Raw genomic sequence first — 20,174 nt, forward strand, 5'->3', positions numbered from 1 at the left:
ACTATGACAATGTGATATGCAACCAAGATACAGTGTTTTGAACAATAAGATTCTGTTGTACGATAGTTAGCTCATGTACGATTGTAACATGAAATCGATTTGGTATTTGCTATTTGTTCGTTCGATTTGTACCTAAACTCTAAGAAACTTTGTAATGTTTAAATTATTATTTTTTAAAGTATTTTTAAATTCCTGTAAAAGAGAGAGAGAGAGAGGGGGAGAATGGCATTTTATATTATTAAATTGCATTAAATGGAAGATACAAAATTAATTCTCTTTCCTTTGTCATTAAAAGTATTATGAAACACGTTACAAAATATTTATGATTTAAATTAATATTTTATAATTTTATTTTCTCTTTCTATCTTTTATAATTTTATTTCCTCTTTCTATTATTACAAAAGTGAATTATTGTCATGAAAAAGTAATGCAAGATAGAGCTTTTTTTACGGTTTTGCATATAATTTAATATATCACAATATATAAAATTTTGTTTATGAAAGTTTATATACATCATGCTAATCTGCGATCTCTTTCTTTTTCTTTGGAGCTAGAAACCAATGGGAAGAGTCACGTGTTACATGTATCTGCGTTTTCCCGCGCTTGGCCGCATATAACCGTCGATCGATTCGGCTGAGTTGGCTAAAATATCTCAAAGAAGATATGTGTCAAATTTAAATGTAATTCCGTGATACGGCTTTCCATCGCACTGCCTAGATCGATTTTTTATTCGGTCGTATCTTGCATAGTTCGGGTATTATTGTAATACGATATACACGGTAAGGAGATGTCGAACGGCGTCGAAGGATCATTGCGAGGCACGACGCAAGACATGGAACATAAAACGGACGAAAAGCTGAAGACAGAAGAGCACGAGGAGTATCAGTATCTACGACTTATCGAAAAGGTTATTAAGACTGGAGCGAAGAGAGGCAATCGTACTGGCGTCGATACCTATTCCATCTTCGGCGCGCAAATGCGTTTCAGCTTACGAGATGGTATATTATACGCTGAAGAAAGAGTTTGATAATAGCCAAAAATTTAATATAAGAATTTAATTGACATTTCACTCGACATTTGGTGGCAACTATCAAACTTTTTTTCAAGGGTAGTTTCACCTAAGATATATTATTAGATCTATTTGAGAAAATAAAGATGATTGACTATAATTTTTAGGCATAAAGCAGTTGCATTTATAAATCCCTCATAAAGTATCTTTTACAAATTAATTTATGAGCTTAAAAATGCCAAGAAAAATATAAAGGCTATTTTATAATAGTTGCAAGTGGTTATAAGATGTACGTCCATTAACTTTCTTTTTATCTTGTTCTATTTCTCAAAATGAGAAAACTCGAGATTAAAGTTAATTTATGTTGATAAAAATGGACATATAACTGAGCTTTACAATGCAACTACTTATAATTACATTTAGGCTATTGTAGAAAGGCATTAATGGAATCTGAATACGATTGACTGAGAAAACCAGATAGAATTTGTCTGCTAGCTTATAAAATACAAGCTTATCATGTCAACTTGTCATAATTTTCTTTTTGATCCTGATGACAAGCTAGTGACTAGTATACCACTAACATTTTACGTACTGTTTACAGGTGTTTTCCCATTACTGACAACTAAGAGAGTATTTTGGCGAGCGGTGGTTGAGGAACTGCTGTGGTTTATCAAAGGATCGACAAATTCTAAGGAATTAACAGACAAGGGTATTCACATTTGGGATGAGAATGGTTCGCGGGCTTTTCTGGACTCTTACGGCTTCACCAACCGAGAAGAGGGTGATTTGGGGCCTGTCTATGGTTTTCAATGGCGACATTTTGGCGCCGAATACAAAGACATGCACACAGATTATACAAGACAAGGTAATTTTGATAAAAATAATCTTTAAACAAATCATTAGTCTTCTTATTAGAAATCAAAGGTGCAATTAAAAATTGAAATTTTACTTATTTTAGGAATAGATCAGTTAAAAGAAGTTATCCACAAAGTGAAGCATTCTCCAGAGGATAGACGTATTATAATGTCGGCTTGGAATCCGGTTGATATTCCAAAAATGGCGTTGCCACCGTGCCACACATTCGTACAGTTTTACGTAAATAACGGAGAATTGTCCGCTCAGCTTTATCAAAGAAGCGCGGATATGGGTTTGGGAGTGCCATTTAATATAGCATCGTATTCTCTGCTGACTTACATGATCGCTCATGTTACAGGATTAAAGGTGATGATCAATTCACTCACAAATTTCACAGACGAGTCTTGGTTTTATTTTTTATTTCCTTTTATTTTTCAGCCAGGAGAATTTGTACATACAATGGGAGACTGCCATGTCTACGTCAATCATATAAGCGCCCTTGAGGAACAGGTGAAACGCGAACCGCGCGAGTTTCCAAAATTAAAGATAGTCAGAGAGATCAAAGATATCGACGATTTCATTGCCGAAGATTTCGAATTGATAGATTACAAGCCATACGCCAAACTCTACATGAAAATGGCCGTCTGAGCTCTATTATCTCACTCGAATAAGCTTAATCCTCTGAAAGATCTATGTAAAATTTACAATTTTGCTCTCGTAACATTCGTGGAATTAACGAGGCAATATCGAGTTTAATGTACTTAACTAATAAACCAATGTGCTAAGAACTAGTCTTTCTACGAACTAGTATTTACGATCAGTATTTCAGATACACCAATTAAATGATAGTACTTTCAATTATAATATTTTTCGATTTCAGAGAGACGTAAAAAAATTACCTCTAATAGTTCGATTTCTCTTTACGTTCGGGCTGAGATGATAAGTGACGAATATATTTTATATCGTAATCCCCTAGCTATATATATACCGTAAGTAAAGTCTTATATACGCATATACATCTATGCTTGAATATATATATATATATATATATATATATATATATATATATGCGCGCGCGCGTGTGTGTGTGTGTGTGTGTGTGTGTATATGTATATTTAACTAAACTTCACTTTCTAAGAAAAATTATAGTTTCAATAAATCTGTATCTTAAGTATATATCAATATCTTTCAACACCCACATCGCATCCATGATCCATGCAAATCTATCACAATTCACATCCATATTCCAATAAAAATCATCGCATGCGCTCTTTATTCCAATCGCTATACATCTTTAATTACATAAATTTAATTTTTTTTCGGTCGATTACGTGTGATCGACAAGCATGGACGATCATAAAAGGCCTTACGCAAGCAGCTTCTATAAGTATAACAAAATTATGAAATTCTATGTATAATGTATAAATTCGTTATATTTTATATAAATCAATAAGAACAAACGCTGGAAATGATCGTTCCTGCATTGTAAATAAAGAATTATCTCTAACACAAATTTAAATAAAATTTTTATCGGAAATACATTTTTGTTTATAAAATGCATTTTATATTAACTGTAGCTCTGCGTCTCTCCTATTAATATTTTAATTCAGGATAAGAGTATAGCCAAATCTATTGCAATTTTTATTAATGTAATTATATCTGCTACACAGCAATTTTTTATGAGGTGTAGGAGCGGTAAAAAGCTCCGTTATGAAAAAAGCGATCTATACAAAATTTAGAAATAATTGTCGATTCTTACAATGATCCGCAAGAGATGTCTTGTACAACGTTCCACAAATCTTTTTTAGGGGAGACTTTTGTACGTCAAAGGCTAGGACATTTGTACATCATTGGACTGCGTACTTAACTGATGCAACTGTTGAGTAACCGCCAATGTGCCGCATTCATTCACCGTTATGATCACCCAGATAACATCTACAAAAGAAAGATACAGATATTTTTGTGTGGTTTATGATAGAATCAAATAGATTAGAGCATTCTAAAAAAAGGATCGACGAGTTTTATTATAGAAATCTAAAGAAAGACAAACAATGATATGTTGCTTAATGTTATCAGTTCAAGATATCAACGAGATAAGTAAATGTAGATAGCAAGCTGTGTGCACATCTCAATTAATATATTAATATATAATTAATAATTTTATATCGCAATATTAATTATAAAAAATAAAAAAAATCATGTTAGCAAAACATTTTTTTCATATTACATATTAAATTCGTTAACTTTTTCTCTACGTCGTGTGTGGAAATACTGCATCAGAAATCATAACGTACCCCCAAAATAAGAACCATTGGTCGTAGTCATTCTCCATTTACTTTGATGAACACCGGTTTCAGCTGGACTCTTCAATGTTACACTCAACTCAGTGGTTTCCTTGGGGGCCAACGGTGGAACAGGTATCCGCACGCAGCCCATATGCACTCCACTGGACTGCTGCAGTTGGATACCACTGGGCCAAGGCTCGTTACCGCTGTTCTGCACACGCCACGACTTCTGAAAGTTCGTGTTAGGCGGTACAGCCTCTCCCTCGCCGATTGTACTGTCGCATATCAATGTCATACACGGAGTGTTGAAGGGACTTCCATAATCAATGTAACTGCAAATTGCCGCTTGCAGATTCCTGGAAGGGAAATTTTATATATTACAATGTGTCTAACACATACTCAAATAAAAGAGACTTCTATTTGTGAATTTAAGCAATTATTGAAACTCGCATGTATGTTATTTACAAATAAAAGGTTTTTTTATTTTAGATATAAATAAAGCATAAATTATTCTGTAATAGTTTTCTATTGACAGCTGGAATAATAAAGGAGTAATAAATCTACATATTTTTCAATTTTTTTAAATCAATGATTAGTTTAAATGTTAATTAAGATTTCACTGTCCAACTGTCAATGTCATTGATTATTATTGAAATGCATTCTCTTTTTAGTCCAGCTAAAAGCATTTTATTTAAATGGCCTTTCATCTCTTTGTCTTCAAAAAGACAAAAGCATATGTACGTTCCAATTAAATTGCAGATTAAAGAACATGCCACAAGCTCCATTGATGTAATGTAAACAATTTAGTTTTTATTCCTGAAACAGGAATAAAACAGGTAATATTTTGGAACAGATTTAAAACGAGACAATGGCATCTTAAAGAGAAGAAATAGATAAGTGGAGGGAAAAATGGTACGTTATTGCGCATTATTGCACATTATCGAATCGGAAGAAAAAAAGAAAAGGAGCCTTCCAAACGGAACAATACCCCTGCGGGGGGTCACGGTAAACATGGCGATGCAAGGTTATGTGCGTGGGCAGCGTACACGGACGGCGAGAGAGGCGTCCTGACGAGGGGGGAACGTCGTTTACCAATTGTTCATGTCAAGGAAGAACGTGGCGGTGGTCTCGTTCAGATGGCTGTCCGCTAGCAGCTTCTGCAGCTGTTTCACCAGGTCATCCTTGTCCGTGGTGCCCAGGCAGCTGAACTGGTGCAGCAAATGTTGGTCCAGATCATTGTTGAGATCCATGGTCGTTGCTTCTCGAACGGCCCTCGCTGAACTCAATGCCCCATGTGACGGGGCCTGTCAAAACTGTCAACGTACTTTTCAATCCCGTTCGCTCTCCTTCCTCGTTTTCGTCGCCGTCGTCGTACTCTCAGTCACGGATTTTAAATGTCATTCTTCCGAGCGACACTCAGCCCGTGTCCGTACTGTGCAATGTACATATCCACGATACCCGATCCAGCGCCGTCAAAAATTCTGGAGTCTTACGACAGGGCGCTCCCCCTCTCCCAATTTCGCAGAGGAAATACAGGCCAGTAGGGCTATTGCACTTTTCGTCTATCTTCCTTCCTTCTCGGCTAACTTAAGGGTTCCCTGCTGAGTTCAAAGCTTTACATTCATAACGCTAGAAATCGATCTTAGATCTTGGACCGAGAAGAAATTGATGAATCACATTCAAACGATTCAACTAACTAACTTGTGTGATTGGTTAATTCTCTCTCTGTTTGAGCTCTCGGACCGATTTCTAGCATCGTGATCCAGTTTAGATATTTTCAAAGAGGTGATATTTTTGGTCTAATTTTATATGTTCGTATATTTAAGATTGAGATACTTTTTATACTTATATTTTTTTGAAAATAAGAAAATCCTCAGAATTTTTCAAAACTTTTGGATAACTTTTTGAAAAATTTCTCAAATTTTTTATACGAATTAAAAATTTTCAGAAATGTTGAGAAAGTCTACATCTTTTCTAAAATTTTTCATATATATGAATTTTTTAATATTTTAAGAGTTCTAAAATTTCTCATTCTAATTTAACTGATAATTTAATTCTTATATGAAATCTTATAAAGTAGAAAAAAATTTAAAGTAGAAATTATAGAATAAAAAATCTTGGAATATTTCAAAATTTACATATATGAAAAATTCTAAGAAGTATAATAGATTTGTTTGTAGTATTTCTAATAAGTATTCCAATTCATATAAAAATTCTGGGAAAAATTTTTACTAGGCCGGAGTACGTTTAAATTTAAAATTAATTTAGGTTTATGACTGCAATCATGGCAAGTGCATTACAACGAATCTTAAGATCGTGTCTTAAACGATTTTAATATAAGAAATGCCGTCGCTTGATCTTTGAACACACTACGAGAAGTTCGAAATGAATCGTCGTACGTGATCTTCCACCTCTCTGGTCTCGTTCCCAAAAGTTTAAATTTATCACTTTGACCTCTTTTAGAATTCTGGATCTCCTGTTTTTCTTAGAGAGCATTCTCGTTTTCTTGATCGGGCCCCGCGAGTCAACGTTACACCCCTGCGTGGTACACTCCGTGCGAGAAATCGATCTCTCGTGCGACATTCTGCGCAAAAACGATATGTCGAGCTTCGTGGTCGCGCGCGTCAACCTTGACCTTCTCGCAGCGTCACAAAAGCTTTGACTGAAAATGGATAATTCGCACTCGATGCTGTGAATTTTAACAGCTGAAAAATTTCTCTCTTTCTTTGGTATCAAGTACAATCGAGAACAAGAACACGTCGTTCGGCTATATACTGCAAATTTTAAATACGGGAGGTGCCCTCTTAGCTTTTTGTTGTTAAAAATACGTAAATTAAAAAGAATTTTGTCTACTTTGAAATTTAAAGGCTTAATAAATAATTTATATTATTATTCATTTTTATGAAATATTTAAAATTACACCTTATTTATCATTAAATTAAAACACAAAGTTCTCTTCTTTTCTCTTTATATTATATTTGATCTATCATAGGCATCGATATGCTTCATAGTTTTAACATAGATAAAATTGATTTTTTCATTATAATTAATGAATACGAGTTGTTGACAATACTGTTGGCAGTCAATTAAAATTAATTGAAGTTGATTTGAAGTGGTCCTTCTATACCGCAAGTGAAAAGAGTTTCGCGCCTATTTTCTCTACACCATTGTAATTCGCTGCTTCGAGGTCGCGCATGCGCAAAAAAATCGGATCATCCAATAATACGGACGGAAGGCTTAGGACTTTTGTTCGCGACTGTACTCGGCGTTCCGCGATGCGCGTGCGCGGCATGCGCGGCGCGGGACAGCCGACGTTCGAGACAAACGAGAGGCGCGCACACGGCGCCGATCGTGTGGTTGACGGACGCGTTTCGCGGACGCGCTCGATCGTTCAAGAGACGGAGAGAGAGAGAGCAAAAGAAAAAAATAATAAATCGAGTAGTTCACTTTGGAAGTGTATTCCGCGCCGACATCGCGTCGATCGGCTACGAGTCACGATATGACGAAACGTATCTGAGGCTGTAAAACGAAAAATCGGAGTTTTCGGAGCGGAGCGGCAAGCTGAAAAATCCGACAACATTCACGCGTCTGCGACGATGATCGCGCGCCGATTGATAATAATTCGGTTGAAATAGAAGGACGAGGACTGTCAGAAGATAGTATACAATAGAGACAGCAAACGGAAGCAAGGTAGGATACGCTTTCGCCTCTTACACGACGATGTTGAACTCGCGTTTATCCCCAAGTAGAACAAGAAGTCGCAATAACGTCAAAATGACGTAGAAATGTATCGCGATTGATCAGAAGGCGATTTAAAATAATCATTTTCGAACTATTTTGACATCGTGATGACTTTTTGTTCTGTTTGGATCGCAATGAGCTGCTTATATGAGCTTTTCATAACCAACAGGATGTGAGAGAAACATTTTATGTGCTTTGAAATGCAAATCGCTTGTTTTTAGCCCGGCTGATATCGCACGCAGAGAATAACCGCTAGAATAATTTTAAGAATAAACGTCAGAATAATTTTAGAAAAACATATTTTAAACGCTTGAGTCACAATCCTAGCTTTATTATTGTCTTTTTCTTTTTTTTCAAAAAATAAAATAAAAAATGATTTTTTGTTTAAAAATCTAATAAAAGACTATAATAGGAATTTATAAATTGTAAAGCTAAATTCTGAAACGTTAAATTTTCACAAGTTCTATCAGTTTTTGAACTAAAAGATTCAATTTTTTGTTGTGTTTAACTTCAAAGAATAGTGTTTTGCTGATTTCTCGCGTTTATCTATTATTTTGCTAATTTTTTTATAGAACGACACGCCAACTCGCGCTCGTCGGCAGCTCGAAGGCCGACAGGATGATCGGGCCATCATCAGGGACCACCGGCGAGGTCACCGACAGCCAGTGCTGCGCCTCCTCCAAGCGGAAGATCATCGACGACATAGACATCGATGGCTCCAAGCGAAAGATTTTCGACGAGCTGGAAGAAGAGATGTCTAGCCTTTGCGATGAGGTCCGCCAGCAGACGAGTCGCAAGCACTACCTCCAAGAGCTGGAGACGCCGATGCAGCTGGCTACGTCGAATGAGATCATCGCTGACGCAACGGCCCTTTTCTCACCGATGTCCGACGCCCAGAAGGTCATCGAAGAGTCGCAGGTGGCGCGTCTGGAAGTGTTGCTGGTGGATGGCACCAATTGCACCTGGACGACCGTGTCGGAGCTGGAGCAACAGCAGAATCTGGACGTCCTCATGACCTCGTCTTCCTTGTCGTCGTCGTCATTGTCCTCTTCTTCCTCCTCGTCGACCACCTCGTCCAGATGCGTCGAGCGTCATCACGCGGAAACCTACGCCGTCGAAGAGCTTAATTATCATCCGGCAACATCGGTGAATTACTGGGAACCGGTTGTCGGCCCCGTAATCTCGCTTGCCAATCTGAACGCTCAACAAAATAAAGAATCAACAAGCAGTAATCAGCAACAACAACAACAGCAGCAGCAGCAGCAGCAACAACAGCAGCAATTCGAGGATCAGGAGAACGGGAATTTGTCGTGGCTGCTGGATTTCAAACTGGACTCGTTCATCGAATCCGCGGACGACAGATCCGTCATGGGACCTACTGCGGCAACGAAGAACAATTATTGTGGTGAGAAAAGTGCAGGATAAGGCGACACTTATGGCGAATGTTAAAGCTAAAAAAAGATAAAAAAGATAAAAAAAGATATCACTGGGGTTTTAATGCTTAAACTAAAATAATATAAAACAATACACTCTCAAGATTTAAAATATAAAATATTCAAGCAGGACTAATAAAAGTGTGATTATTAATGTAGTTCCAATTATGAACTCTTTCCAAATTTATTAAACATAAAATCAATTATTTAAAAACAACGAACGTTTCTACTTTGGAATCATCAACGTTACAATATTCGTAATAGTATTCCTGTTTCTTGTTGTTTTTAATTAATCAATTTTATATTTAATAAATGAATTTATGAAGAGTTCATAATTGGGATTACGCATTAATCGCACTTGATTCTCTCATTAGATCTGCTTGAACATATGTATTTTATAAAATTAAACATTTTATTATTTTAAGGAGACACTCTTTATATCGATCAATAAGACGAATCACGAAAAGAGGAGTAACTTTCCACTCACTACTCTTTTCGAAACGTTAGTTAACATAAAAAAAATTTCATTTTTTTACTAAAATAGTTTAATTCTTCTAATAGCTTGCATCTATAAAAAAGATAGAAGAAAATACAAAAAAACCTAGATAGAAGAAAATACAAAAAAAACTTAGAAAAAAATATAAGCATGGAAAAGCATAAAAGAAGTTCTTGATTATAAGAGTGAACTTTCACCCAGAATAGTGTTAATATAAAAAATATGAGTAGTATTTCAGGATTAAATTACAAACAAGAAAATGATCATGTATTCCGTCAATAGAATGTATGATTTTGCGGCTAATTGCGCATTTTCAGGCAACAAGAATAAACCAAACGGAAGGTCACACGGCTCCAATTACGTCAACGACGTCAGAAGAGGACACGGCAGTCACGAAAATTCGTTGGCGTATCGACAGGAGGTGAATCAGGCGAGTTATCCTACCAACGGGATCGACAGCCGAAATTTCTCATCAGCGCGATCCAACGGCCCGAAGAAGCCGCCCTTCACCTATACGGAATTGATAGAGCACGCACTGCAGGAGAAAGGCGAGCTCACCGTCTCCGCGATTTATCAGTGGATTTCGTAAGTCGACAATAAAAATTCATTTGCTACTACTAATCGACAATTTGATCGACCTGTTATTTGTTTCTTCATTGCGACACCTTGTCGAAATGATTGTTCGTAACCAGCATCCTGTAACATTATAGTTTTTGCATACTTTCTCTTATTCTCTTATACTTTTTCCTTTATAGCCTTCCAATTAGACATCTAATGAAACATATTAATGTTATATATTAGTAAATTAAAGAATATAATAAATATTTATTAGTAAATTAAAGAATATAATAAAATCAAATAAACGAAAGGCTCTATTTGAATAAAATTCAATATCAAATATTAATTTGGGCTTTTAGAGCCAGGCTGAGTATTGTTACCACAAATTTTATATAACTATGATTTGATAATATTCATAATTAATATTTATTAGAGAATTTATGTTTAAATTCGTAGATTAAGTCTCGAGCTAATAAAAATATCGCTGTTAAAACCAAAATTCTCTTTAATTATAAACATTGATTCGAAAACATTTGGTACGTTTTAGATATATTAATCCTTCTTTAACCGTAACTTAAGCATATAGTCAATATAAACGCCAGGCACTCGTATTAAAACAATATAGAGTTAAACGGATAGCGTAATAACTGAATTAATTATATAGAAAAACTCAATAGTTTATCTTGATCAAAAAATAATATAATCTTGTGTATCGATAATCAAAGTTAAAAAATCTGTTCTTCTAGTTTTTTTCATTCTAATTATGATCAGTCGTCTTTGACATTTTTTTATTGAAGGCTAATATCAAATGTTGATCCTTAAGCAATTCGTAATTGTCGAAATTAGAGCACATGGTGTGATATAAACAGTTGATTGTGTCAGTTGATAGTGCAGTCAAAGAGTGCAAATCCCGTATAAGTCAATTGTAATATTCGAATCTAAATAGAATGCAAACGAAGAGACACAATAATAAAGTTATTCCCGAAGTTATAATAATACAATTGTCAATATAAAATTAATAAAAAAATTCACGTTGAGCTTCCAAAAAGTTTGATCATCAAGAATATCCAGCCATCATCACACCAATCTCGACGTTAGCGCAAAGAACGAATAAAAGCGGAGTATTTAGAAGGATCAAGCTTAATATTATTGTAAAATTGATATGTGTTTCTTTATTCTGGTCCTTAGTTGACTCTTTATCTGTGCTACCATCCTTACAAATGTTTTCGAATCAATGTTTATAATTAAAAAGAATTTTGGTTTTAACAATAATATTTTTATTAGCTCGATACTTGACCTATAAATTTAATGATTTTATGTTTTATACAGATTTCAAACGTATATTTCCATGAATGTATATTTAATTAAAGAAATACGTAAAAAATAAAAATAAATGAAAAGTATATATATTTTTAAATTTATTTTTATATATTTCTTTAATTTCTCTAGTTTCAAAGATCGCAAAATAAGATACAATAATTCATTGATTAAGACCAAACCCAAGTTGAACCTATGTGAGAATAATATATACAAGTTTTACTCGCAAAATATACGGAGAGTCTTTCGTAGTTGCGTATCGGTCGCGGCAAGGGGTTTTCTACGAATTTACACGAACATGGCCCTCTGGTCGAAGGTGGGCGACGGGGGTGGGCTACTTCTAGATGGTACCCATTGGTACCACTGCCCCCGTTGCTTGGCACCACCTGGCACTAACTCCTCACCCTTCGGCTATCCTTCGTTGCAGTCCCTCAACACGAATGCGCACAATTTACTGCTCCTGTGCCTTCACCTGTTCGATCGCCGTTCGAGCTCCTTGGAAAAACCGTATATAGATCATTCGCCGGTTTAGCCGCGTCGGGGGCTGCTCGACAACAATCGAGCCAAAAGAAATATCTCCGATAACTCTACAAAGAGGCAGACCTATAAATATACATGCATACATAATATTAAAATCATAAACCTTATCTTCATGTTTGAATTATCCCAGATTATCGATCATGACACGATTCAAATTGTAACAATATTAAATTAAAAATGCCTCTCGAGGACACTTGACATTTATACACACCTTGGGACATTTGTGTCCTGTGCATTTGTTTTTTGAAATATGTCGGCTGTAGTTATAATATTTATATATAATTTTTTTAAATACACAATCATGCAAATACTTTTTCTAAAAATGTTAAAGTACTTAATAATTTTTATATAATCGTAAAAGTAATGAATTAACGATCATGGTATAATAAGAATTTGGAAAATACATTGTGTATTAAATATTAAGGGCTGTAGTCTGAAATCAACATTAAGAGTATTATTTTCATCGCACTGGTTTGGCTTATACATGATACGCGATAACTTGGAAACAGATTCGTTAAACTGTCGGTGTAAGTGACAACATTTGTCGTGATCATTGTGATTAGCGGAGCGAGTAAACGCACCATTTAGCATTTCAAATGCACCCTTGGCTCGAATGTCTCTCGTTCTCCATCGAAACTGAAATTAATCGCGAAGGGGTGTGCGTAACGCACCGTGACATCGCTGCGAGCAGGTGAAGGAAATTAGTTTCGTAGGGACGCAAATTGCCGTCGTACGTTTTTACGTGTAATACCCCTAATCGCGTTCCCCTCGATTTGTCTACGTAAAATAATTATGGTAGCTCTTGCAAGCACTACCGCAATTATTAAATTACACAAACAATTTTGTTTCGGATGAAAACATAGATCATATTTAATCTGCACGATTAAAATCGAAAGTATAAGGTACTTTTTCATCATTTTCAGCGAGCATTTTCCCTATTACAAGAGTAACGATGATCGCTGGAAGAACTCCGTTCGGCACAACCTCTCGATAAATCCGCACTTTAGGAAGGGATCGAAGGCGCCTCATGGGGCGGGACATCTTTGGGCGATCGCGAATCGTAACGATTGTAGACCCCGTCCGTTGGTCATTAACGACCTAGCAAATGCTACATCGACACGACATGCAGCACAAAATGATAGCGAGGAATCTCGGAGCAACAAAATCATCAGGTAAAAGTCTAATACAATTAAGTACAGATACGTTAACTGCAGTCTGTATCTTGGTGCCTAATATTATTTTATATGTAAATTTTAAATACATTTTTGTAAACTGCGCGCCGAACACAATCGGTCTTGAAACTGAAATCATAAACTGAAGCTAGAAATTAATTTGATCAATTTTAATAATGATGTACCTTAGAACTCTATAAATAATTTGTTGCGAAAAATATTAGCTGAACCACGGTGAAACCTGTAAAATCAGTTTTATGACTGCAAATGTATTTAAGATTAAATACATTTTCATATAAAATAATGTTTACATATAAAATAATATTAGACACCAAGATTCAGTCTCAACCGCAGTTGGAAGCGGCCTAGTTGAAATTATTATTGTCTAATACAATTCCTCGTTAAGTCTTATTAAATTAAATTGCTATGCATTACATTGCTAAACAAATGTTTTGTAACTTGACATTGACAGCGACATCATGGATGAGGTGGAAGCTGCGACGGCGAGCATCACGCAGCCCAATTCCGAAGAGGACACTGATGTTATACTGAATTCTGTGACGCTCGAGCATTCCGCCGAGCAAATACTTAATGGCGTAAAACGCGAAGTGGAGGTGCAATACTTGGTCCCTATGATGATGAGCAACAACGATCCTGAGACAAGTCAGCAGAACCAGCAGACAACGCAACAAGCAGAGGAGCTTCAATGCCCCTACAAGGAGAGCGGTGAGGACATCATAATCATTTCCATGTTTCTTTCAGGAATTAAAAAGAGACCTGGCATTGGCGAAGCGTGTAATTGACGTAATTCGCAGACTTCCTGAACCCGGTGTCCAAGGAGGTCGTCGCCGAGGAATGCGGTCTCGTGAGCGAGGGATACCTGGTAACGGATCTGAATCCGAATACCCTAGGATTGAACGTGATCGATTCTGAGATCTTGGAATCAGAGAATTTGTTTGGCGAGGAACTCAGTTTCCAGTTTTACGAATTGACATCGCCGTCGCAGCTGCAATCCGCCTGACACCCGGAGGGCGGCAACAAAGTACGTTTTATTGTGATTGACGAACTCCAGATACAGAACGCGCCCAACGATCAGCCGGTCCGCGACATTACCGAAACCGAGGGAAGAGTCTCGGAACAAGAAAACTCACAGAGAAAATCGCCTATCGACGGCGATCGGGGTAACGAGGACGGCACGATAATAAGAAGCTGATCTCATTCGAAAAATTCTTAAAATGATGATGAAACATTCGATCGTTATATTCGACGCGGCTGTTAGAATAACTAGAAGCTTAACTGAAATCAGTCAACTGAGATATGCTTATTGGAAGGATAACGAGTCGAGTACGGCACAAATATGAGATTATGTCTCTCAAATGCAACGTAGTTCGGCGATTTGATAATTGTGGCAATCACTGAGACTCTAGCATGACCGCCGGAGTGAGATCCCGAAATAACGACGTAACTACATCGTCCAACGTGTGCCTGGTTAAGTGTCTTAAGAGGAGCGTCATTTATCAACTATGCATTAGAATAATTTCTTCTAGTCTTTTGCGAAACAGTGTGTAATGTTTTTGTATTAGTAAAAAAAAGTATAATATTTACTATTAAGTGTATGTGTATATTATCCCTGAGATTTGTATTACACTCTCTCGCTAGAGAGTAAATGCGAAGTGCCCATTGGAAAGTTTCCACTTACAAAGATACACTTCTATAATAATGTAAAGCGAAAAAAGCATTTGGACATATCTTTTGGATTCTAACCAATTTCACTTCGCGATATTTCGCGTTGAGACATGAAAAAAAATACTAATTGCTTAAATAAAATGTAAAGAAAAATGTTACGCGTGATTTAATCATGCCGGCCGCTCAATCTCGAAATAATCCTGAAAGAGAACTGATGAATTATAAATTTATTAGTTGTACAATCAGAACGTTTTATATATTATACTTCGCGATTAGGAGCGCCACTATTCTACAGGTTTCGTCGAATCGGTCGCTTGCTCCTGCTTCTCGTCCTTGACTACTTTTTGGATCATGCCTGTTAGTTTGTCCATCTTCGCCTTCTTCCTGGCTTCCTTTTTCTTTTTCTTCTCTTCCTTCTCCTTCTCTGCCAGCATCGTCTTGAATCTCTCATCATGACGTGAGATATTGAAGCCAAAATGTTTTCTGACTTCCTCTACCAGGCGTTCCTTATGCAACCTAGCAGCCTCCAGCTCAGCCTCCTTTTTGGCGACCCTCGCGTTCAACTCGGCCGTCCATTGATCCATCTTTGCCAGATTCTCGGCCACTTTAGCCTCTCTATAAACACATTGTAAATTAATACATTGTAAACTTGCATTTCAAGTTACACAGTTAAGTAATTCAAAATTACATTTAATAAATGTTAAAAATCAATTTTAAACATTTCAGTTACAAAAATAAACATTTAAAATTTGATACGTTTTGAAAACTATTTAATCAACTTCATAAAAATGTTTTATAAGACCTTATAACGTTTGTTTTAACATTTTCTATTACTAGTTTAAAATACTGTTTTTATACAAAACATTTTGACAATTTATCACACGTTTAATAAACATTTTCATGCATCATATATACATCTTTTAAACATTCATTAAACGTAAATGGTCTACTTTAGGATTAGATACTGCTAAGTGACAAAATCAAAAACACCTCTCTTGAATCTTTTCGGCCTTTATGCGTTTTTCCTCTTCCAGCATTTTCCACCTTTCCTGAAGAGACAGCGGGAACTTGATTCTCTCGCGCTCCTGAGTGTCCTTGACCTCCTCTGGCGTAGGCCATGCGAAACCCACTGGCTCGTCATTGGCCTTTAATCCATATCTACCTAGTATACGCTTCTTGTACTTGACTGTATGATGAAACCACTCCCGCGGTTGATCATAAGGACGCACGCCCATAAGAATGTTCCTATGCGTCGGATCAAGTCGGGACTTGTTTCGCTTCCTGGCGAGCTCCTCCTGGATCTGGGGATCGTCCGAGTATATCGGCTTCTCATCGGCGGCGGCGATTATGTCGGAAATCTCATCCTTTTGCTCCGTTGACTCGCTGGCGAGGAAACGCCCGGCGACGACGCCTCGGAATCGTATATTCCGTTGAATGAGAACATCGCAGATCCGTTTCAGACTCATCGAGATGTCGAGTCGACGAAACGTATACGCGCGATCGCTGCAAATGTAAGTTAGATTTACATGAAGCTTAGATTACGATAAAAAGGTGTCAATGACAAAAGAAACTGAAGTGAGAAAATCATCGACTGTTACAAGAACTCATGAGGAACAGATAATACGCACGTGTGAGACGTGTACTTCCTAGGAAATCACAATTACATCTACAGGAACATAACCTATTCGACTAATCCAAATCATCAAAATTACGCGGAACCGGTTTAGGTTAGGACTGAAAGTGCGATAAGCAGCGCACGTGTGCAACACGGATCGCGATGGAGAGACGACTCTTGAGGGTAATGTGTCAATTAACAATGTTAATTAATATTAGGAGAGCTAAACACGGAATTATTTCATTGTTAATTATGAATGCAGCTGCCGGGAAATCACGGGGACACGTATGGCACTTTCGTCTTCGTCGATGAGGGACATACCTTGGGAAACGCGCTGGCCTCCGTGATAAATGAATAGTAAGTATCACTTAAATTAAAATTTATAAATATGTAATTTAATTGTGGAATACGTTTTCTAATTCTTTCAATTTATTCTGCAGTCCCAATGTGAAAATATGTGGTCACACTGTGCCACATCCAGCAGAAAAAAGAGTGCACTTGAACATTCAGACGACCGGTGAAAATGTTATTGAAGTGTTGAAACGGGGTCTCCAGGATCTCGAAAAAATATGCGATCACACACTTGAGACATTTGACAAGGCCTATGAGAAGCACAAAGCTTCACAAGATTCCTTGGAGACTACATAACGACACGTGATTTTCTCTTTTAGATTTTTAATATATTATAAATAAATTTTTTAATTGAATAAGAATTAAAATTGTGTACATTAAGATTGTAAACTTTTTAATAAAAGAAATTAAACTTGAACATACAACATTGGATTGATTTATAAATAAGTACCTTTTCATGTAAACTTACATTTTTATTTAAAAATTTTTGTTTAAATTTTGTTATAAATTTTAGACCAATATATATATATTTGCCTTTTCTTACCACTTGCAACATATAAAATAATTAGATATTAAGAGTAACAGTGATTTTTTTAGAAAATTTTAGAATCTTTTTGTCTGGAACTTATTTATGAATGAAACCAATATGTTAAACAGAAAGAGAAAAATGTTCTGTAAGAAAGAATTCTGATATTTATCCGATAACGCTGAAAAATGTTATACATTATATATAAATTAATGTATAAGCATTGACATGTCCCATGTATATATGTGACAATTGTCTGAAAAGTATATTACAAAATTCAGTGTCTATTCTCCATTAGTTTCTAATTCTACTTCCATCTTATTTAACGAAATTATAGAAAATGGGAAGCATTAGGCTTGTAAGAGTTAAGGAATTAAGGGAAGAAAAATGAAATTCGTTTTACAATTTTTTTCAAAGTGCTTTCATGGGGCTGGATGTTTATTTAGACAACTTCGGCTGCTCTCGCGCATCCTTTGTGAGTTTTGGACAGATAGTCGGCAAATTCTTGATACGGCGCTTTAGCCAAGGCCTGTTCTTTCCACAGGTCGGGCGTCAAATACGCATAAGTTTTAGCGATCGCGGCGTAGGTTGCCTTGGCAAAGTTGCCAAGAGTACAAGTGGATCCCCTGGCCGAGGTGTAGCAGTCTTCGATACCAGCCATCTGAAGAAGTTTCTTGGGAACCGGAGCAGATACGATGCCAGTACCTCTGGGGGCGGGTATCAGTCGCACCTGCACAGAACCGCATTTACCTGTTACCTTGCATGGCACCGTATGTGGCTTGCCGATCTTGTTGCCCCAATAACCACGTCGAACCGGTACGACGGACAGCTTAGCCAAGATGATAGCGCCACGAATTGCAGTGGCTACTTCCTTGGAGCATTTCACTCCCAGTCCGATATGCCCATTGCTGTCTCCAATAGCAACAAAAGCCTGTAAAAGATTCCATTTTAGATATTCAAGTCTTTTTAAATTTTTATTTTGTTTAAGTTCATTTATACTGTAGATTAACTTAATTTTGGTTAACTTCGGTTACTTTCTATTTTTTTTTTAATTCTAAGAAAAAGATAATAAAAAAATAATAAATGAAATCTAGAGTTAAATAGTTAAAAAGTCAGAAGTTATATAAAGTTAAAAAGAGTTAATAAATTTAACTTAGTTAATTTTAACTAATTTTTAAAGCACATAAAATTTAACTTTTTAACTTTTTTCTATGTTAAAAATTTATCTACATAATAAAAGTAAATTTTAACATCCTAATTTAATATACTTTTCAAAATTAACTTTTAATTCAAATTAATTGTAGTATAACTTTTAACCAAATTAGTTTTTTTGCTTGTGCAACTAAACAAATTAAATTAATTTTACAAGCTTATTAACTTTAATGTAATTTAGTTAAAAAGAAATATTAACTTATCCAATCCTAATTAACTAAGTTAATCTTGGTGCAAACAGGTCTTGGTCATTAGCGTGTCTTTAAAAAACAAAAATGAAGAAAGTTTACCTTAAAACGTGTACGCTGACCAGCTCGTGTCTGCTTCTGTACCGGCATGATCTTCAAAACCTCATCCTTTAGATCCGGCCCAAGGAACTTGTCAATTATTTCGTACTCCTTGATAGGTAAGGAAAACAAGTAGATGTGTTCGAGAGACTGTATCTTGCCATCTCTGACTAGACGACCCAGCTTAGTAACTGGGACCCATTCCTTGCTGTCCTCCTTGCCGCGTCCACGGCCGCGTCCTCTGCCTCTTCCTCTACCACCTCGACCTCTCAGACCCCCGCGATCGCCACCCGCTCCGCGAGAGCCAAAACCTCCACGAAAACCACCACGCGCGGCTGGAGCAGCGTCCGCCATTCTACGATGAAATGAAACTCGTGATAAATTTCACTATCCCAAAAGATAATTTGCATAAGAATTTCATTTTGTTAAAAGTTGATGTTTACTATGCATATATCTTTGATATTGACTTGCAATGATAAACCTAACCATGCAACGCCGACATGTATTTAATAAAATTTATTAAGAAATATGACGAAATGGTTTATAAAAAAACATTTATATTTCTAATGTCATGTATGAATAAGCGAGAAATACGCAAAAATGTTAAAAAATCAGAAATTTTGGAAACTTTCTAAAATATACTCACGTCGCTTCGCTTCTTTCCCTTTCCTCAGAAATCAGAAACGAGAGAAGAACTGGAACATGAGATGAGATAGGGGGAAAGCAGAGATGGCGCTTCTACATGACGTAGTCTAGAGTCCCTAGAAGTAGAGAGTCTGGACATCTCGGGGTTCCACGTGATTGGATACACGTGATTGGATACACGTGATTGTGCACCTAAAATGGCAGCACCAATACGGATCCCTGTTTAATCCTCTTTAGCCAATGCGATAACAGCATACAACACGTTCAAGTGCACACAACGATAAACATACACACACATAAAGCTCACGTACATACACTGACATAATCATCACCAACATTTTAGGAACAGATGTCCAGACTCTCTACTTCTAGGGACTCTAACGTAGTCCTAGAGTCCTATATAAAGAGAGAAGCTACATCGAACCCCCATCACAACCTTCAGTATC

At 36.5% G+C, this 20,174-nt stretch overlaps 6 protein-coding genes across 7 annotated transcripts; 3 read left to right on the top strand and 3 right to left on the bottom strand.

Moving 5' to 3' along the window:
* Positions 1-409: 409 nt before the first annotated feature.
* On the top strand, positions 410-2,759 carry LOC105199842 (thymidylate synthase). The gene is made up of 4 exons (XM_011167110.3): positions 410-998; positions 1,611-1,874; positions 1,968-2,230; positions 2,303-2,759. The coding sequence occupies exons 1-4, from the start codon at positions 788-790 to the stop codon at positions 2,510-2,512; spliced, it is 948 nt and encodes a 315-aa protein (XP_011165412.1). The 5' UTR covers positions 410-787; the 3' UTR covers positions 2,513-2,759.
* LOC105193047 (protein ILRUN) lies at positions 2,254-5,684 on the bottom strand. The gene is made up of 3 exons (XM_011157371.2): positions 5,242-5,684; positions 4,159-4,505; positions 2,254-3,799 (listed from the first exon to the last, which is right to left on the bottom strand). The coding sequence occupies exons 1-3, from the start codon at positions 5,397-5,399 to the stop codon at positions 3,696-3,698; spliced, it is 609 nt and encodes a 202-aa protein (XP_011155673.1). The 5' UTR covers positions 5,400-5,684; the 3' UTR covers positions 2,254-3,695.
* A 1,774-nt stretch (positions 5,685-7,458) lies between these two features.
* On the top strand, positions 7,459-15,015 carry LOC105193048. 2 transcript variants are annotated; one of them, XM_011157372.3, is made up of 6 exons: positions 7,459-7,839; positions 8,463-9,295; positions 10,137-10,404; positions 13,158-13,406; positions 13,879-14,132; positions 14,222-14,427. In XM_011157372.3, exons 2-6 carry the CDS (start codon positions 8,509-8,511, stop codon positions 14,425-14,427), a joined length of 1,764 nt encoding a protein of 587 aa, XP_011155674.1. In that variant the 5' UTR covers positions 7,459-7,839; positions 8,463-8,508. The 2 variants fall into 2 exon arrangements, with proteins under 2 accessions (XP_011155674.1, XP_039302617.1); XM_039446683.1 differs by lacking the exon at positions 7,459-7,839 and having other exon boundaries at positions 8,509-9,295; positions 14,222-15,015.
* Positions 15,016-15,304: 289 nt separating this feature from the next.
* On the bottom strand, positions 15,305-16,592 carry LOC105193050 (growth arrest and DNA damage-inducible proteins-interacting protein 1). Its single transcript, XM_011157374.3, has 2 exons — positions 16,083-16,592; positions 15,305-15,707 (listed from the first exon to the last, which is right to left on the bottom strand). The coding sequence occupies exons 1-2, from the start codon at positions 16,556-16,558 to the stop codon at positions 15,377-15,379; spliced, it is 807 nt and encodes a 268-aa protein (XP_011155676.1). The 5' UTR covers positions 16,559-16,592; the 3' UTR covers positions 15,305-15,376.
* Positions 16,573-17,473, top strand: LOC105193049 (probable DNA-directed RNA polymerases I and III subunit RPAC2). The gene is made up of 3 exons (XM_011157373.1): positions 16,573-16,890; positions 16,970-17,064; positions 17,148-17,473. The coding sequence occupies exons 1-3, from the start codon at positions 16,870-16,872 to the stop codon at positions 17,353-17,355; spliced, it is 324 nt and encodes a 107-aa protein (XP_011155675.1). The 5' UTR covers positions 16,573-16,869; the 3' UTR covers positions 17,356-17,473.
* A 508-nt stretch (positions 17,474-17,981) lies between these two features.
* On the bottom strand, positions 17,982-19,872 carry LOC105193051 (40S ribosomal protein S2). Its single transcript, XM_011157375.3, has 3 exons — positions 19,730-19,872; positions 19,087-19,438; positions 17,982-18,515 (listed from the first exon to the last, which is right to left on the bottom strand). The coding sequence occupies exons 2-3, from the start codon at positions 19,435-19,437 to the stop codon at positions 18,027-18,029; spliced, it is 840 nt and encodes a 279-aa protein (XP_011155677.1). The 5' UTR covers position 19,438; positions 19,730-19,872; the 3' UTR covers positions 17,982-18,026.
* Positions 19,873-20,174: the final 302 nt, after the last annotated feature.

The sequence above is a fragment of the Solenopsis invicta genome, chromosome 3 (assembly GCF_016802725.1).
Source record: "Solenopsis invicta isolate M01_SB chromosome 3, UNIL_Sinv_3.0, whole genome shotgun sequence".
Lineage (NCBI taxonomy): Eukaryota > Metazoa > Arthropoda > Insecta > Hymenoptera > Formicidae > Solenopsis > Solenopsis invicta.